The 20,175-nt window shown below is 40.7% G+C and overlaps 1 protein-coding gene across 2 annotated transcripts in view; it reads left to right on the top strand.

Annotated features, from left to right (window-relative positions):
• The window catches only part of LOC131211735 (CREB-regulated transcription coactivator 1), a 19,898-nt gene extending 3,971 nt beyond the window's left edge, over positions 1-15,927 (top strand). Inside the window, exons 2-16 of one of the 2 annotated variants that reach the window (XM_058205321.1) lie at positions 5,285-5,389; positions 6,397-6,514; positions 6,578-6,738; positions 6,817-7,046; positions 7,118-7,280; positions 7,355-7,693; positions 8,439-8,486; positions 8,968-9,195; positions 9,266-9,396; positions 9,460-9,538; positions 10,686-10,748; positions 11,665-11,706; positions 11,830-12,094; positions 12,213-12,227; positions 12,500-15,927. In XM_058205321.1, coding sequence (XP_058061304.1) covers positions 5,285-5,389; positions 6,397-6,514; positions 6,578-6,738; positions 6,817-7,046; positions 7,118-7,280; positions 7,355-7,693; positions 8,439-8,486; positions 8,968-9,195; positions 9,266-9,396; positions 9,460-9,538; positions 10,686-10,748; positions 11,665-11,706; positions 11,830-12,094; positions 12,213-12,227; positions 12,500-12,621 — 2,109 coding nt within the window. In that variant the 3' untranslated portion in view covers positions 12,622-15,927. Of the gene's footprint in view, positions 1-1,140; positions 1,200-5,284; positions 5,390-6,396; positions 6,515-6,577; positions 6,739-6,816; positions 7,047-7,117; positions 7,281-7,354; positions 7,694-8,438; positions 8,487-8,967; positions 9,196-9,262; positions 9,397-9,459; positions 9,539-10,685; positions 10,749-11,664; positions 11,707-11,829; positions 12,095-12,212; positions 12,228-12,499 lie in introns of those variants that run through there. The other variant, XM_058205322.1, reaches the window with a different exon arrangement.
• Positions 15,928-20,175: the final 4,248 nt, after the last annotated feature.

Genomic DNA, 20,175 nt, shown 5'->3' with positions numbered 1-20,175 from the left:
AGAGAGAGAGAGAGAGAGAGAGAGAGAGAGAGAGAGAGAGAGAGAGACAGAGAGCGAGAGAGGATCGGTAAACATGTACAACCGAATGGAAGCGCGAGGCGCAAAGGGCAATCAGCATGTTTCAGACATAAGAGACGCAAAAGAAACCCGGTTCTCCAGTGTTGGAAAAAAAACAACAAAAAATAAGTAAACAGTGTAGTGTGTAGACGTGTGTTGTTTCGTCGGTGTGAGAACGGAATTACCGACACACACCTGCGACCCCCGCGGAACACACCTGAATTTGATTATTCGCGCGATCGTCGGAGATCGTGCGTCGACACGCGAGGATACCACTCCCGTTCCGCGGCTAACCCGCTAACGTGTTCCGCATTTTTGTTGGCCCCTTGGTGTGTCTGTTTTTTTTATACTGGCCATTAATCGCGCGAGCGGCGCGGCCCCGTTCGCGTGGATGTGTGTCATAGCCAGGCGTGCGAACGGCGACTTCGGGCGAGTCGCTCTTTGTCTCATTCCCACGGCTGGCCACTGTCCCCGGCCCCGGGGGAGTAGCTGGTGTTGGTGATGGTGGCGAGGTTCTTGAAGACGCCAAAAAAAAAAGTTCTGACGCGCTCGCTCGGGCGGTCACGGTTGCGCGAGGTGTATCTCGAAGGCTCGCGCGGCTCAGTACGCTTCGGTACGGGCTCGTGATCGGTTTCGATCTTACCTCGTTCGATCTGCCGTTTTCCTGTCGCGTGTACACCACGACGCTTCCCTCGCAGTACTGATGACGATCGCCATTAGTTCAGTGGGTTGCTGTTCTTTGGTTCTAGGTCGTCGAGAGTGGGGCATTCCTTTGCCCACCGCCCGCAACAACTAGCTCTCTCGGCTTAGTGATCCGTGCCGAATCGTTGTGTTTTGGGGCACGAAACCAAGTTACTGGTGTGGTTGGAAAATTAGAAAATACAAACGCGCGCATATAACGGTGAACAACGGCGGTTTTCGCTGTCGCTCCCTGATTCGGCCTCAAGATTGCGTCCGGTGTGGTTGGCGGAAAAGGTGCGGCCAAGTGTGGTGGCCACGGTGGCACCAGCAGCAGTGGCAGCAGCATGACAAACCCGCGCAAATATCGTGATAAGATCAAAATCCAGGAGGAAAAGATGAAACTTCAGCAGCAGGAGTTCGAGCGGACCATGCTCGAGGTGTCACCGATCTACGAACGAAGGGTACGCGCGCCCGAGCATTGCTTTCCCGTGGTTTTTCCCAAAACTCTGGCACCCGCTAAACCGCTTCTGGGGTTCTGGCCGGTCAAAAATTCTAACCAACGCGAAGGCGCCCCGCAACAACGCCGCACGCAATATGGGTGTGTAGAGCGGACGAGGTGGCGTAGTTCGGCGGCGGCTTGACCTTCGCGCGAAGTTTGCGTGTGCGGAGGGAAAACTTCTTCGCTGTGCCACAAGACCGGTTTCGTGGGGTCTTGACGTCTTTTTGGGCTCGTCTTGTGAGTGTTTTACGTGTTTCGTAAAGGTTCGCCCAGGCGAAGCGGAACGGATACATCGGAGCGTGTTTTGCACCTGGCAAATCGACAAAATGTAAATCGAAAAGATTTCGATTCGACTGCGTAGATTTCAAAGTTCCTTAATGAATTAACCGTGGCCGTGGTGACTGGGTGCTTCTTGAGCAGCCCGATGCGTCAGGGGCACGAATTGGCTAACGAGTGAAGTGTATGTCTGTCAACACACTACTCACACGGGTGTGGTGGTGGTGGTGGTGGTCCCTTGAGGAAGCAAAAACAAACTTTGAAGTGGCACAAAAAATTAAACCTTGCTCTCCCAGCACTCGAATCTTACTCAAGAACTGTTGTCCTGTGCCGCCGCCGCTAATACGCTCCGCGTGTGACATAAGCAACGAAACGCGGAACCAAAATGTCCGGTGACTTGGCGCTGTTGTGTTGTGGCTCATCCTTCTCGCGCTGCTCACACCGCGCACCGGATCGGGTTGTCGGTACAAATTCCCTATCGCCACACTACCACACATATTACAGGCCCGATTGTTTACGTTGCGCGCTGGTCGCCCCACAATGTGTTTATTTATAAACTTTTCGCTCCCGCCGGGATTCGTCTGCGGTTCGCGTATGATGTGTGCCCTCTTGCACATGTGGAGCAACCGTCGTGGAGTAGAAAAAGAAACCGATCGCATGATCCCTCTCGGCAAGGGATCCAAGTGCATGGCCTTAGGCAACGAAAGTGTGTCTATCTACTAATGCGCGCCAGAGCCAACGGCAAACGCAACACTGTGGTGCACTAGTTGCAGAAATGCGTCGAAACAACTGGTGCCCGATTTTCATCGGCCCTCAAACAGTTCTGACCGACCACGAGCGGAACCTGCCTCATACGACCGTAGTGACCAGGAACCACCACGGTTCGGATCGACGAAAAGCGCCACACAAGTTTTTAATTTACTTTTCTCACGCTTCGGCGGCGCCCAAGAGAGTCCGAATGCTGTCTGTCAGTGTCTCTGACTGGAGCAGTCTTCGGCCGCTGATGATCGAACAACGTATCTCCCGCCGGAGATGATGATGTGGCTCGCGCGTGCTGGTTCCTACTCATTTGGAGTCTCTAATTTGATTTTCTGGTTTTGTCATTCGTCTTGTTTTATTGCGCGTTGCTTTTGTGAGGCTTCTTGGCAGACATTTCAAGCGATGGTACAGCGGAACGGAAGCATCCGCATCCGCTGAACAACTGCGACGTGTTGAAAATTTGCACTAAATTTTCACACCAAATTTTTTTTTCTCAATGTGCCAATATGAGAGTCTTTCTTTTTGGATAACAAATGCTTGGAGCATTTCCATCAAATATTTGCTCTATTCTTCGGTTGGTTATTTTATATGCTTCGAAGGAAAGTGTCTCTATGGAGACGCCCAGTAGTCCATTTGTCATTACGATTTTTGCAAAGTAGTATCGATAAAAATGGTGCATAAATGATAAAAGCAGTGCCTTTCAACACAGCAAGCACAAGATGAGCCAGTGGCTGATGGTTTATTTCAGTAGCGTACTAATTCAATCTAAAACACCAACGAGCTTTCTAATGGGGCATCCTAAATGCTTTCGTCATCTGCATGGCGCTGGGGCCGACAGCAAAACAACTGTATACGAAAAAATAATTCTCTGCAGGCCCGAAATTGCTCTGTCTTCGTCGAGGCTAGACGCGGCGGTGTTAGTCAGACTGATTAGCTTCGTGTTTCTCATAGATCGATCGCACGGAGCTAATCAGTAAAGTTTGTAACTGAGCGACACCAGAGTGGCGCAAACTTCACCGAAACAGAGAGTAACAAAAGAGAGGCAAAAAGGCGGGAGAAAGATAGAAAAAGAGCATGTGCTCCGAACGCATAATTATGAGCCGTCAACATTCTCGAATCGTAAACAAGTCTCTCTACATTTGAATGGGCTTGTCGTGCGGACACACCACAGCGCCGAGAGAGCGTGAGTATTTTGGGAGAAACGAAAAACAAAGTGGCCACGCAGGAGATAATGTGTTCGAATACGCGACGAGTGTTTGTATTTGTGGGGTTTCGGCATTGGGTTTCGAGGTATGAATGACACGGCAGCATGACAATAGGAGGACGATGGTGGAAGAAATTACAAAGCTTCTTGAAGCACACGACCCCGGACGCTAATGGACGAATAGAGCATCCGTTTTTGTTTACCTCCTTCTTGAAGCGTGGCCCTTGTCGTGGTTGGCAAGCAACCGCAGGGACACCTATGCAGGAGTGGAGTTGTGCAATGGTATACTTTTGAGAGATGGTGGCCACCATTACGATTGACCAGAATGTCTGAAACTCTTAGCCTGTGTTATAGCGCAAAGATATTTTGTTACTAGCAAATCGAATGGAAACTGTTCGTTTTCGTCACGATCAACGACGCAATGTTTGACATATTATGACCTTTGCTGAAATACGCCTCTAAGGTGTATAGCAAAATTTTATGAGCTGTGCTTTGCGCCAATCCTGACGGCGAATTGAGCGTCTGTCTGAAAACTACTTAGCGTCAACAACTAGTTTTACAGTTGGCGTGGATAACGATACACTCACCAAAGATCGGTCATTCTGAGGAGCTCTGTCATCAAACTTGACGATTTTGGAAGTGCCACGAACATCAATCATTTCGACGGTGTCTGAAGTTACTAATGAAGAAACGGAGCGTTGGAAACGGACCGTTCGGAGGATATTCGTGTGGCATTGGAAAGTGAAGAAAACGTGTGCGTGCATATGAAGCGTGAAGGCATTTGATGAGTGTTGAAAGCTAATTAGCCTCGTATACCGCAGCACTTTAAAAGGCACCCCGATACCGAGCGCTATGGTCCCAATATAGTCTTCCTACAGTTTGCAAACGACGTTTTGCTCGCTGACATTATCTCTCCCGGGAAGGTTATGTTCTTCTGCACAATGAAGCTCAGTGAGGCCACATCCGCTAAAATGAAATTCACAATCGCAATCGGACACCGGCATGGTGTAGTGCGAGAGAGAGAGTGCTAACCCAATAGATATTGACCTAGTAGATGTTAGTAACGGCATGTATTATTTAAACCCTTTTAAATAACTACAATTCAAAACTGTGTTATCCAAACATCCGCCGTCGTGTTACGCTGCTGTTTCATCTTTACGTTGCTCACTACAACGATACTACTTTTTAAACGAACACACAACAACTAAATTTTTCTTTATGGCACATTTTGCAAGGTGTGAAATTTTGTGCACTTTGAACGTAGAAGAAAAAAGAAAAAGTAGAAAGTATGTTTTTTGTTTGTGGCCTTACTCCAATTGTGAGGCGGTATTACTGTCATACAATCGGTGCTAAATCAAGCATATTACAATGTGGCAACATTAAGTTTATTCAATGTTCACAATTTGAATTAAAAAGTTGACTGTGTCCTTAGCTTTTTTTGTTATTGTACCAAAGCCACTATGGAAGTGGCTTAAAATAGGTTGGTTTGATGATTTCAAATTTTAATTTGCTGATTTGTTTGAAAACATTCACAAAGTCAAACGTGTAGATGTTGGGCTAATTTTTCACTCTGGTATTTCCAATCTTTCTCGCCTTATGATCATTCAACGTAACGACGGAATATCGCAAACATCGTTGCCGTGATTATACCCTCCTATCAATCAACAAAACGTAACCGAACTTCCCACATGGTCACACCTTGAATTGGCAAACATTTTTTTATCCCGCATTGTCCACGATCGACAACATCCTCTTCACCACCACCGAACGGCGCGCTGGTCATTGCAATCGCTAATGGAAATGCATAGGCTTCAAAGAGTGTTAATCTGTCGCCAACCACTGGTTCGTTGGGCACGTTTCGCGGTGGTTCTCTACCCAACGTCAATAATGATAACAAGCAGTTCCAGGAAAAGGTGTATATTGTTGGTTTAACACTGCATCCTGTTGGTATTTCCTCTCATTACTGTCAATGCTTTGATTGTTATATAGTGTGTTTAGTTTCATTACTGATTGGATGTTAATCCTTTGTACTTAACAAACTTCCATGCATTTCTGTTAATAGTTGATAGCAGTTAGTCTGTTTTTTTGAATTACTTAGCTTTTATGTAGAAACTGTACGTCGAACAGTCCGTACCTCTAGGATAAAATTAAACTGTACACTAAAATGAGCGTTTTGTTTCTTGGCCGCGTGCAGTATGAGTTTATGTTTTAGTGGAATTGCTTTAGGTATTGAATCATTAACCTTATATGCTTTTTGCCCGGCTCGTTACTTTACTATGTACATGCAATATATTGAAGGTTTTTTGTTCTTATACGATTTTCTTCTTCTGCATTATTGCAGGATACCTTTTCATACCCAAAGAGCTTTGTGGGATATTTTAGCGTTATTTCACGAAAGTCGATACAAAATTTATGAGCGAAGAATTTCATTTTTTTCTGAACTAACTACTAAATGATCATCTGTCGTATATAGTTCGAAGGGCCATGATAAATTGGTTTCCGCCATTCTTGTCTAATTTACAACAACTTTTCTTTGCACAAAATTTGAGATGGTTATGTACACTAAATGTAAATGTTGAAAATGTAGACAATGGAGGCGCATGGTGATCAATTGGAATTGGACAATATAGTCATACGTTATGACTAGAAATTGTTTTGGTTGTTCTAGTTCCCGTTTCCCTATGAGTGTTCATGCCCATGCATGTGTATTCCGGTAAAGTTACTTTTCGATTAAACTCCTACAATTCCTCCATCCAAATAGGGTGTAGTTCATAGAAAATTATACTATACATTCTATTTGAAATATGTGTCAAATTTTGCCTTTGATAAATCGTTCCTGAATGGTAGACTATCGCGTTCTCAGACATGACACTATCAGTGATTGCAGTTTATTGATACCTTTCATTGCTGTACTCTTTAGGTGGACGATGGAACAAATTTGGCCGAGATGAAAATCTACACTCAACCGGAGACCATTAAGGTGAAAAAAGAAATCACATCGAAAGCTAGCACACCGAGCCATGCGAGAGAATCGAGAGGTATGAGCGATGCAGGTTGCCGACTGTCCCGGTGTCTGTCACAAGTTTTTTGCTTCGTTGCAGGACGCACACCTGGTGGGCCGATGAGAAACCGACAGGCTAGCCGAAACCATGACACATCTCCATATGGCAATAGTACGGTGCATTTGATACCGCCAATGGAAAGTAATTGGCATCGTTCGATCTCTGACTCAGCCATCCACCAGAGCCTGTGCCAAAACCAGGTAGGTATTGAAGAACGACGACAAATTTGTACAACAATCGAAGAAATCTGAGAGAGTGATTTGTTTTCTCAATTTTAGCAACAAGATTCGAATCATCTTACCACCCACTCGCCCCTCACACTTAGCCCAACAGTGCAAAGAAAGATTTCCAATGCTCAACATATGTCGAAAGTGCATAATCACATGACCAATCACCATAATCATCACCACCAGCACAACCATCACAACAGTCACCAAGATAACGGTGGATCCACGCAGGACATTAGGTCTCGCTCCTCTACGGCATTGCCACGGTTGCCGGGAATCAAGTAAGGGAGTTATGAGATGAGGTTTGACGAAACTCTCTTTAACACATGTTTGGCCACAACTTTCCTTGCAGCATCTATCCTTCTCAGAACCATCCCGATAGCGTGCAGATACCCATACCAAGCAATACAGGATCCTTACCAGACCTGACCTCCGTCGGTTATCCCTCCATGTATCCGGCCACTTTGGATCAAGAAGCTTATGATCCGAATGGCCAAAATCACAGCTATTGTCCGGTAAGTTTAATTCTGTTGTATTCTGTAATTCTGATTCGTATTGAGTGACTTATGTGAATGTCGGTTTTTTGTAGAGCCCTCTCGGAACCTCGCCATCATCGCTTTCGCCGACATCTGCCATCCAGAATCATCATCATCATCATCCGCACCCGCGGGCGAACAGCTTTAGCGGTGGAATGACTAACAGTGGTGGCGTGGGAAGTGCGGGCGGAAGTGGGGGTTATCCCATTCCCGCTAGCCATTCAAACAGCGGATCCGTCAGCCCTACCGGTAGCGGCGTAAGCTGCAGTCCGAGTGCAAACAATACCGTCAGTCTGGCAAACATTGTAAATCACAACAACAATGGCGGCGTAACGGCTCTTAACAATGGCCTTAAGAGTAAGAAAGCGAAACCACAAACCGTCTCTAGTCAGGTGAGCCCAGTGTTAGATTCATATGAACTTTTCCGCTGTTGGTCAACAAGAAAACAAAAACGGGAGAACGCCATATTGTCATATTGCATTACTGTGTGTGAGTGTAGTAACCTGCAGTCAAGCTTACATGTGCTTACTGCAGATGTGATATGCACCATCAATCGAAGCGGCACAGCATTCAGAGAATCTGTTTGGAAAATTATTAATTGTTGAAACGCTATTGAAATAGTATATTACTAATAGTGCACTGGTGTATTGATGTGACAAGAACTATGTGAAAGTAGCCTAACTTTACTAGCGCGGCATCACACGGAGTCTGTTCTGTAACATAAGCCTGGTTCTAACATAGAATGATTTCATTCCATTGAGACGCACCATTTTTGACACATTTGGACGGTAACGTCATCAGCATACGGCATTCAAGAAAATTAGAAAGTACTGACGGTTTATTTTAACCAATTAGCGCACAGCTTATTCGGCTATGTTATAAAGTAGACCGTGGAATGCTCGATATTTTCAATTTCTGATATTTGTTTCTTTATTATACATTTGATACCAAACCAGACTCTGAACTGCTCCGTGCCATATTCTTTGTTCCTACCTTGGCATCCTGATAGCACTTACGCACTTTTTTCTGCTTCATTTTTTTCGCATCTTCATTTTCTTCTCTATTGCAGCTTGCTTGTAATCGTTTTGTGTTATATTTACGTTTGTTTTTTCTTTCTTTTATCATTATTTTTTGCAGCCTTTTTTATCTGTACCAGATAGTAATAGATATTCGTTTATGTCGAAGGTATATATCTTTTCTTTGTTTCTTTTTCAATTGTTCTATTCGCAAGTTGCATTATATTTTACCGAAAAAATGATGAAACGCCGCAAGATTATATTAGCTTCTAGCACTCCTTAGAGCATCTTTCCAGCTAAGTTTGAGTTTAATTAACGTATGCACGCTTGTTCCGTATCTGTTAAAAGCATGTTTAAAATATTATAGTCATAGAATATATAAGCTTTGCTAATAACGAATCAATCTCAGCCTACATGCTACTTTGCTAATGCAACAAAGTTCAGTGTAATTGTCAATATAAATTTTGCATTTTTTTATAGTCACTTAGTTTGCTCTCAAAACGATCTTTGATAATGGAAACATAAAAAACCATAAGTAGTTTGCGAATACGAATACTGTGAATAATGAAATTTTTACATTTTCCTCGAATTGATCATTGTGAAAGAAGCGAAGATATACTAATTATCCATCTGTGCGTGTCAATCCTTAGGTCAGCAATACTTATGACACTACCCAGCAGCAGTCCCCACAGCAGCAGCAGCATCAGCACCAGCAGCAGCCACAAGCACAGTCACCGCAACAGGCGCAACAGCAACGAATACCTACATTAGATCAGATTGCTTACGATAACTTTACCCAGATAAACGATGGTTTGGCATCACCCAACCATAACTCACCAGAAAGCATACTGTACGGATCTCATGGAAATGTGTCTCCGGTAAGATGATCCTCGACAAAGAGCATCAGCTTCTCGAGACTAACACTACAGTGTATTTTTTTCTTAGCAGCAAATTATGTCCGATTATCGGAATCGACCCAGTCCGGGCTCTAGTCCGGGGTTGGCATTGGTGAACAATCCTGACTCTAACTCGAGTGCACCCTGTAGTCCCGTTTCGCACAGCGTTGGAAGTAACAATGGGTATGCAATTGAAGTCTTGGTTGGTGCCACTTTTTTCACAGTGATTCTTTTTATTGTTTGTAGGCAAACGTACGATAAATATCCCACAAGCGATGTTTATGCGCAGAATACCTTACCGCAGTATTTGGAACACATAACATTGGTTAGTATTGCTATATGGTTTGCACTAGCATTTGTTTCTGGGTTTGTTCTCAATTATGGTTGCTTCCGTTCTTGTCAATCATTCACTTCCATTCTCCCGTAAAGTCATTAGGATCATCCTATATACGTTTTTATTTTCACCTTTCCTTAAATTTACCATTACACACGATCATAGCACCACATTAAGATTCGTTTCACTGTCAAGTGTTTTACTTTGACTGATTGGAAAGTACACTGTGCAATTTCTGAATATGATATTGTTTATACAACGAAATGAAAATAAGTTGTAGTTGTTATTATTTTTTTTTATCGAAATTTACACCACTTTATTGCTTCCATTGGTCTGCTATCGCCTATTTTCACTATCCAGCTCAGAAATGTTTGCGCAGGGCCCGTTAGATTTCAGCGAGATGTGTAAATAGTTGCATAATTTAAAATATTGGTTATTAAAGTGATTTCCACGTTACGATCGTTTCTATCTATACCAATATCCTTGTCATCATGTCTAAAAAATCAATTTAATTTATGCCATTCTTTTCACTAAAAATGTTATGTTGAAAGTTTTGTGTATTGTACTTTTCGGACTTTGTTGCCATTGAGATGCTTCACTTAAATTTTGCGATAGGATTCCATGAACAGGTTACGTTTGCAATTTGTTTTTTATCTATTTTAATGTGCAATCTGCCATCTTTACTAATACATCATATCTATCGTTTATTTCGAACAATCCAACCAACGTAATGTCATTCGCGTATGCTGCTGGCCGACTACTGTTTTTGCCAAACGCGTCGATCGTGACCGTTTCGTACTGCTACACAACAAAACTGCCGGCGGTTGTTGTGCTACTGTTGCTTTCGTTACTGTCCGACTTTGAATGAAATTTATTTATCATGTATAAATGAGTTTATTTCTGTTCAATCGTTGTTATGATTCGGCTTATGATTCGGCATTCTCCGATCAACGTAATTAAAATGGAGGGCATAAATTTGAATTTTATTGGATTAAAAATGAAACCTCTATGAATATCCTTATTTACCACGTTTGACCCAAATCCCTCACACCTTATTGTTCCCTGTTTGCTTACAATCATTCGCGTACCACAATACCACGAACAACGAATGCCAATCATCATCGTCATCTTCCTTCAGGACTGGACTACACTGGTTCAAAGTCTAGTAGAGTCTGGATGCACATTAACCGCGCAAGTGCAGGTTGATAACAATTTCAATTACTAATGTTTTATATCACTTTCAATCAAATATTTTTATACTAGTTTCGCTACTTTTTGTGATCTTTTTCATCACTCCACACATTCTATTCTAATATGAGTTAGCGCAAATACAAAGGCATTTCAAATGAATCGCATGGTGTAATATGCATTGTTAGTTTGAATTCTATGTTTGACCATTAAATCCTTCGATTTTATGCACACTTCAGTTTTAGCGATGTAAAGCACGTTGCTGACGAGCGCGCGGAAATAATATTGAAGCACACGATAATTTTAGTTAGTTCGTGAGAATTCGTAACATCATGATGAACACCAATAGTTTATTAATTTGAAATATGAACGACAATGTGCATTATGTTGAAATGTTTTTTCTTGACTTTTTGCCCTTGTTTATTAGTGACAATAGATTTATAAACATATAATTAGTGTTACACTAGTACACTAGTGTTGCATGATAATAGTAGTTTGATGGTTGGTTACTAGTCAAACTCCTTTTTTGCTAGTTACTGATTGTTGTTGTAAATGTTGATGCTTTATGTGATATAATATGTTATGCTTCGTGAGGTATGTCTTTCGAAACAATCATTCTAGATGTCGTGCACGTACAGCTTTTTTAAATTCTACGGCATCTTCACTTTCATCGTCATTGCATCGCGGTATGTTTGGATATTATGTTAGGTTCCTGATTTTTTATATATCAGTCGTTCTCTTTGTCGTTGTTGCTCATGTATCATTGCTCCTGTAACGTTCCTATTTTCTTCTAGACTGTTTTTGGCTTAAGACTGTTTGTTCGTTATTTTTCGCATATTGCTTTAAAGTGTAAAATTGAACTTACGAAAAATTGTTTTTGTTTTTCTTTTGTCCTACAAACGGAAATCCTTGCTTCGGCGTTAAATTAGTGCGATTCTGATTTTACGACCAATCAAATGGTCTTCAGCGGGGTAAGTAAGGGCGAACATATTCAACCTTTAATAAAACGCACCGGGAACAAACTATCTGTTATCTCCCAAATGTCCTCCTGATTTGAGTGCTAACCCATTCGTATGTGCTGTTTCAACTTTTAGTTTGACGAAACCTATCTGACAATGAACAGCACTCTTGGTATGAGGCCACAACATGGCCAAGGAAATGCTCAGGGTCATCAAAATCACCAAACAAGCACCCAAACCAATCAGTTAAATACGGTGAATTGTCAAAATATGCAGAGTATGCAGAATACGACCATGAACAATATGTTCAACGGAACGACGGAGCCGTTGCTGAGCTTACCAAATACGCAATCTCTGATAGAACCACAAACTCCAACAATTCCCGAAATCGTGTTTACAGGTAATTGAGCATATTTTTATTCTCGAAGAAGCGTGCGATTTGTGTAGTTCGTATGCTAAACAATCATTGCGCGTCAATTGTAGAAGAATAATAACCGATCGTTTTCACCCATTTCCAGATTATTCAACTAGAGGTGAGTAGCGTGGCCATTATAACTCCAAATATTTGAAAAAGTTTCATCATATTGCCACAAACGCATTGACGGAAACATGAAAGATTAATGCACAGGATATGTTACTGTTCGTTTTTTAAATATTGTTAAAAGATAAGATGAGATTCATTGTTCCAACGCTAATTGCACCGCACATTGTCATTTTTCTGATATTTTTACTATTGAGGATACAAAAAAACTCTGTACCACTCCCTGTTACGGTCTTAAACGTTTGAAAATTGTTTATCTTTTAGACGATTTTGAAGCGGATCTTGGGCTCGGCCATATGGATTTTCAGAGCATCCAAATGCTATCCGACACCAGCACGATGATCGATCCAATGGACGAGGACAGCTTTCGTCGAGATTTACAGTAGTTCAAACCGATCCTGTTACCACCACCCTTCTGTTTAAACTACTCTCTGTATCGCACGAGATGGCTGCTTACTTCAAAGCAACTACAGCGAAGCTTTCACAGGTATTGCGACAATGCTATTAACAATGCTGGAATAAGCTACACGAAAACAAAAAAGCGGCAAAAGGGTGAAGGGAATTAACTTTACTGATAAGCAACTGCACGAGGTCGAGTCATGTACAATCACCAGTGTGTATTTCGCTGTGTATGTACATCACGATCGATTACTCTTTCTGAAACGTTGGGTTTCTACAAGTTTCCGATTTTGGCGACTACAGAGTGGAATACAGATCCAAAAGATTTACTTTTGGTTTGTCAACATTGTTCAAAGATAAAAATAACTTTCCTCTGTGACTGATCTCGTTTTTTATTCAAAGATTAATTGCTATGTATCGTCATATCATGATGACGACGTCCTCAAATGGCTTATTCGATAGCTTACTTTGTTTTGATAAAAGGATTAATCCAAGTAACAAGAAATAAAACCAAATATTTTCCCGAAGTGGCATCTATGACCGGTGACACCAATTGAAAAATACTATTTAAATGAATTTAATGGAAGAAATGTTGTCCACAAGCACAAAAAGTGACGTTCAGAGTGCTTACGGTTGATGGTCACCGCCGTTCTGAAGTTTTATTGCCGTAGAACTGGAATGTATTGGAAAAGAGAAAACAACACAAAACAAAAGAATCGAGAAGTCCATTGGGAATGGGTTGAGGAATGTGTCGAAACGATGGAAACTAGTATAAAAGTCAATAGGTTCAACAGAATGACCAAGCGCAGAAAATGATTAAAACATAAGAAAAAATGAGTAAAAAAAGAAATACAAAGCTCGAAATTATTACAAAAACCGGCTTCTTCTCAAGGAAGTTTTCAAAGCAGCAAAAAAAATTACAAGAGTTGTCTGTGCAATGCTTTTTTTTATGTCACCTTCGCTGATAAACAACATTACAACATTGTGCTATTTACTGAGAATAAGAGATACATAATAAGTACGATGTAGTTGAAAAAGCGTAAATTTAGTTAGATAAATAATGAATGGTGAAAATACACAACTTGTACATTAAAAAGAAGAAAACATGAAGGCAAATAGAAACAGAATATGTACAGTAATGTGATGGTTCCGGGAGGCAGAACTACTTAATTTTTTCGTTGGTTGCGATAGCAAGCAAAGGCCTTCAAGGCTCCATTCACTCTGCTGAAATAGTACGAAAGCTGGTTAGCCGACACTGGTTGGGCTTAGAAAAATTATCAAACACTTTTTCTCGTTATATGATTTCCTATACTTTTGCTTCAAATAACCTTTTTCATCGAAATCAAGACTGGGTAAATATTTCCTGGTCCATGTAGGAGAGGGTTTTTATTCACGAAGGCAGCATATTAAATATCCGTAAGGGAGAAGAGAAGGAACTTACTGACAAACACAGACATGATTGTAAACGTAAACGTACGTAAACAATGCTTTTGAGTTTGAACAATGAGTTTTGAAAACGAGGCTTGCTGCGTATAAAGCAGCCCCAATTCAGTTCTGTGATTCGCAATCGACAAAAAAGGTGTATTATGTGGCCACGTGAAGCTGTAAATGTTATAATATCATAACATATCAAATTTGATCTTTGTTTGGCTTCTCGTAATATTTGCTTTCCTACGTACGGAACATAGAAAGCCGCTTAACAAGTAATACGCGAAGGGCAGCATTTTATAGACTAATAGCCAATTGTTGAAGAGCGAACTTTGGATGCGAATGTTTTCAGTATAGAAAAAAATTATTACAGTTTCACTACCTTACAAAGTTCAAATCATTCGAGTACAAAATACAAAGCATGGTTTTACAAATAAATTGAATTGGAATGATATTGGAATATATTTTGGAGGCATAAAGAAAAGATTAACTATTTCACTTAACACAACAACTATGTACTTTGAATGATGAGCGTTTTGTGTGTTAGCATCGCAAAGTATGTCCGTTTTGTTGCGGTTTGGAAATTACAGTAAGAGGGGATTTGAACGGCTTAGATCCGAGAAAAGATTTCATTTGCACCTGTAACTATTTGCGTAAATGTCGTTACGGTGTGGTTTGACAATGAATGTACAAATGCATAATTGGACATTGTGGCTATTTTCTAGTTACCCCAAACTTTTGTGGTCTATATAAAGGATGAGAATAGTACGCTAGAACCAAGTGACAAGGAGCAAAAGTCAGATACACATTAAGGTACGCTTGAATTGAAGCCTATTGCAATCGCTCGCAGAATATACAATTTCTCACGTATTTTTCTATGACTCTGTTAATTACAGTCTCTCTCTTTCTCTTTCGCTCTCTCTTTGTCTTTCTTTCTCTCTTCCGCTTTTGCGCTGCTTCGTCCCAATTTCCCTATTTCCGGATGCTCGTCCGGATGTTCGTACTAAATTTCTGCGATTACTTTTCACAACCTTCCGGATCAGCATGATAAATTGGCCAATTTAAAATCACTTTCAGTAACAACATTTGTATCTGTATTTGTATTTTTATGAAAAAGACATAAATCATGCCCACATATTTTTGCAACATTTTTTCGATAATGGTCGGCCCTGAAGTGTACAAAAAATCGTTACCAAAACCAAAACGAAGCATGGCGAATAAAAGCTTTCGGTATGATGGTAAACAAAAAACGCACACATTCAAAAGTCGGAGAATAAATGAACAAAATCAAAGAAAATAAAGACAATTTTTGCAATGACACTACACGTTTATGGTACACTACGATACGAATCAATCGCAACTGAAACATTTGCATGTGGCTTAAACGAAAAGATGCGACGGATTAAGAAAAGAACGAAAACGGTCGATTCAATGTTATGTAAGCCGAGCTATTCTAAAGTGAGGTAGGGTTAGTTTGCGTCTACAGTACGAGAGAAGGCACTCGTGTTTTTATTTGTACTCGTCTTTCGATGTCCCTGTTTAACTTTTCAACAATATAGAGGCGTCATTTGTTGTCCTGCTAACGTTGGGTATGATTGGTTTGCAATACTCTAAGTTACCTGTATATTTGCGATTGTTTGCTAAACGATATGGCATTCGAAGGTGAGGAGACGAATCGTGGTTAGGTAATGTACATATAAGCAAACGAATTGCTCGGTCCATTCAGTCAGTGACATTACGTGTGTTAGAGTGTAAGACAATGGTTCTTGTTTAACACCAATAAGAAATGTATGCATTATCTTTTTTATGATTTCGGTGTTTTATTTCCAAGATTCCTCTTCTGGTTGCATTACATTTAAAATTTCATCAGCATTTCGGTTTGTAATTCGATTTTTTAAATATTTTCTTTCTCTTAACGTTTTGCTTGGACCGTTTTGGTCGTTCTTAAAGTCTGATTCTGTTTCGGATACTGTGTTTGCAATATACAAATACATTTTCATTGTGCCAAACTGTCATTCATTTTTAAAAACATGCTTTCGATTTGATGAATGTAAATGTAGTGCTCATTGTTTTCGTTTCTTGTCTAAAGCAAGTTCACGCCGAAGGTTTGCATAACTTTTGCTTAATCCGACTTTTGAATTCAAATGTCTGTTTACGATGCACTTGCGATCTCTCGGCAATCCTACAAACAGTCACTCAATTAGCAAAATGCTGCTCAAAGCATAACCTAAAAGCTATCCTCTTGTCATAACTCGATGTAGTTAGTTAATGTTCGATAACAGTACCTTATGTTTGTCCAGTTTGTAACTGTTTACATAGTGGACTACCGTCTCAACGTACGAATGTGGCCCTCTGGTACCGTCTGGTCAGTTTGGAAAGAAACATTAAATGTTGAAACTCGAAACGCTTGTAAAATAAATTATAACGATGTAACGATGGAGGGAAGTGGATAAACAGAACAAGAATGAAACGAAATCGCACAAGTCAACAGCGCGGGTAATGCGCTTTACGGGAAATGGGGGAACGGCATGGACGAACCTCTTCAACTAGCATAGTCACTAACATAACAACATTAACGAAGGGAAGAAAAAAACCATGAAAAAGGTGTGTACCGTTTTTGTACAGGGTTATTAAAAGTACCATTTTGTGTACTGATTGCGTATTTTTTGTGGCAAATAGAGGCAGACTCGTGGAATTACCTGGGAAGTGCCCGATTGAAATCATAGATAGGTGTAGTGACTTTATTAAGGCGCTTAGAAACATTGAAAAAGATGTAATATATTTTAAATTCCCTTCCACCGTAGGTTAAACGCTGGTTCTCTCTTATCAGCAGCATTAGCGGCTGTTTCAGTGCTCTCCATTGCCTTATTCACATTACATACCCAAGATACATCGCTCATGTTACGTCGACAAATTGTAGATATTTAAATGTACACACGGCATTCTCCGTGCACAGATGCTAGAGAGGGAAATGAAGAAATTGAAAAACATTAGTGTTACAGCAAACTGGATAGCATTGTGTGTGTTATGTTGTGTGCTGTATAGATAGCGATAGCGAGAACCACATGAAAGCGCGCAGAATCTCCCGTATGGACCTCACAGGTATGTTAGAAATTCCGTCTTTTCAGTAACTCTTTTCGGGATTGTTAACTGTTGAGAAGCTGATAGACTCAAATTTTCGGAAACTATTTGAGAATGATTAGCACGAGAAGCTATACGCAGCCGTTGCGTGCATCGTTGCGGGTTTTACTGCGTAGGAAGCGAAACAAAGCCACACTCACAAATTATGCAGCGAACAAAGCACATGTACCGAAACAATATTTCGTAAAGCGTATAAAAAGAATGGTTTTGGATTTTCAGTTGGCTGGAATGGACAAACTCTGAAGGGAAAAAATGTGTAAAAAGGCAGGCAATAGTAATTCATTGTGTGTCAATCTACACGCAGAAAGACGCGTTTAGCAGAAAGCAGCCTAAAGTCAATTATTAATATCCAATCGCGCTGACGCATTTCGAACAAGAACATTCTTTTGGAAATTTTGTACCAGCCAGGACACGAGGGACACGTTGAAAGTGAGGAAAGAATTAAAAGTAAAAAAGCTGAAACCTCTTATGAAATGTGAAAAGACCGTAAGTGTGCTTGGTAAAAAGACCAAACAGCGAGAGAGAGTCGTAATTGGCACAAAAAGGAAGAAAAACCAAAACTAAAACAATTGTGTCGAATAAGAGAAATGTGAGTGGTATTTCATTTCTAAATGTCGTATCAACACCGTATCAACCCTCTATCCAACATTCTCAAGTCACCCGTTGTTGTCGTATGTGTTTTGATGCATTTAATGCAGTCGTGTAATGTGAGCGTGTGTGCTGCACAAACTGGCACATGTTGTCCTCATTGTCCCTGGAATTTAAATGGGGTGGAAACAAACAATAGTGTAGCTAAGCAGATGGATTCAAGCCAACTTCGTCAACTCAAATAGAAGAAATTTAAAATACAGCAAAAAAACTATTTCAAGCCATAATATAACTACAACCGCAGGCCCACGGGCTCAGATTCTTTCCTACTTTTCTCACTTTTTACATTTTCATCCTTGTCGCCGAGAGGGTGTCAGATTTTGTGATTCAACATTATTAAGAACAGTTGATATAAGTAATTCACTTTCATCACCCGCGAGGCACACATGTGCTGATATGAAGAGGAGGGTGCTGCGTGGTGGACGTAAGACGGGAGCGTGAATTAGAGGAGACGCATTGGATGGAGCATGTGGGGAAAATATTAAAATCGAAAAGTGCAAGTGTAAGCCATGGGAATGGTACTGTAAAAATAAGAGCTGCAAAAATAAAAATAATAAAATAAAAAATACAATCTATGTGTTTGCACTTCAAGATAAATTGTTGTTGTTCAATTTGTTGTCTCAGGCTGTGCGCGAAAACGAACGAAGAAGTGGCGTAGCTTGCGAAAGCCTCTGCGCCAGGTCGAGAAGAAAAGCGCGAGTGGCGTTTTCCCAAATGTTTTCCCTGAAGCTTCCGACGGAAACTGATTTTCTTTCGCGCATTGCTACGAGTTTTACCTTCACCATTTCTTTCGGCGGCCATTTTTTCCCATTCAAGCGGAAAGGAAGAAAATTCTGACAACTGCTTTTGCGGTTTTGAGCGAAAATGTTTTTTTTATATTATACAAGCCGAGGGTCTCAACGAGAAACACTACAATGAACTCAGCTGGCCCCTACCAGGGAGCGGTCCGTACAGGTGATCTGCTCCTTGGAGATCCAAGTAGTAACGCAGTGAGTAGTTGATCACTAAATACGTAGTTAGTAGTTGATTGGATCTCTGTCTCCCTTTTTGTTTATAGATGATGCGGAGATTCCATTCAGAAGGCATCGATTCGCTCTCATATATCCCAGCTACAATTTTATGGATCTTGTTCTTCACGAGCTCAGCTAATGCAATCCCGCCGATGTGATATGAATTATCAAGAATCAATTAGACAACATCTCTGCTGGATAACTATTGCTGGAACTATTACCATTAACGGTGGTCGGTACAGATTATAATGCGGATAGTGAAAAGAAATTTAGCTACTGAACATTTGAATAAATAATCCAACATTTTAATAATATCTGCACCTGGCGTGCATCACCACGGTTCATTTATCATCCTATGATTCTATGCTGTCTGACAACGATGGTGGTCTAAGAGTGGTGAAGCAGCTCTACTGTTGACTAAACCAAGACACTGGGTATATGGTGGGACTTGAATGGAATAATTTATTATGAGTTACTTGCAAGTCCGAACAGGAGATGTGGGGTGCGATCGGACGGGGTTAGGGCAGCACACAACACCGTGAAACACAAAGTATCGAACAGCCCAGACTGTAGAAAAGTGTCTTAAGGAATGGAAGGTGGCAGAAGTCCTTAGCCATTGTCATAACTAATGGTAACTGTTCATATGCCCTAGAGATAGCATGTTCGAAGTTCGGGATGGAACTGTGCTTAGAGTCAAATAGGATACCTTGATCCCAGATACAGTCAGTGCGTTTGATTCCACTATTAGGCAGCTTATGAGTGAACATAACAAGGGTTCTGAGCTCTGAACTTTTCCTCGCACTCCAGCTTACGAAAATATTGAGGTCGTTTTGTAGGTCTGAACAATCATTCACATCCCAGAGAGTCACAGAGAGTCATCCCAGAGATCATAGGCATATAGCATGAATTTGATGTAATGCAGATGTTTCCATAAGATGAAAGACATTATATTTCAAGTGTTTTGAAGTCATATTTGTAGTGTTTTCAATGATTACGATTTGACCAAAACACCGAAGATTTTTCTTGTATAAACTAAAACCGTTGTCTTTTGTACACAAGATGAAAAAATAGTTTTGCATCTTTTGTAAGACATTGTTCTCAAGGTTTACCATAAAACATATCAATTAGATCATCAAAATCTTAAACTGTGGATGAGGTACTAACACTTAAACAGAGGATTTGCATGAGTTAGCGTTGGGAAAGAAAATTTCAGTGTTCAGTTTACATTATTTTACAACTAAATATTCATTTAAAAAAGGAGTAACATAATTATCAAAATATATGTCCATGTATACATTACAACCGGGTTGTCTT

This window comes from Anopheles bellator, chromosome 2 (genome assembly GCF_943735745.2).
Source record: "Anopheles bellator chromosome 2, idAnoBellAS_SP24_06.2, whole genome shotgun sequence".
Lineage (NCBI taxonomy): Eukaryota > Metazoa > Arthropoda > Insecta > Diptera > Culicidae > Anopheles > Anopheles bellator.
Note: the sequence above shows the minus strand (reverse complement) of the source record. Positions and strands in the feature narration are given on the sequence as shown.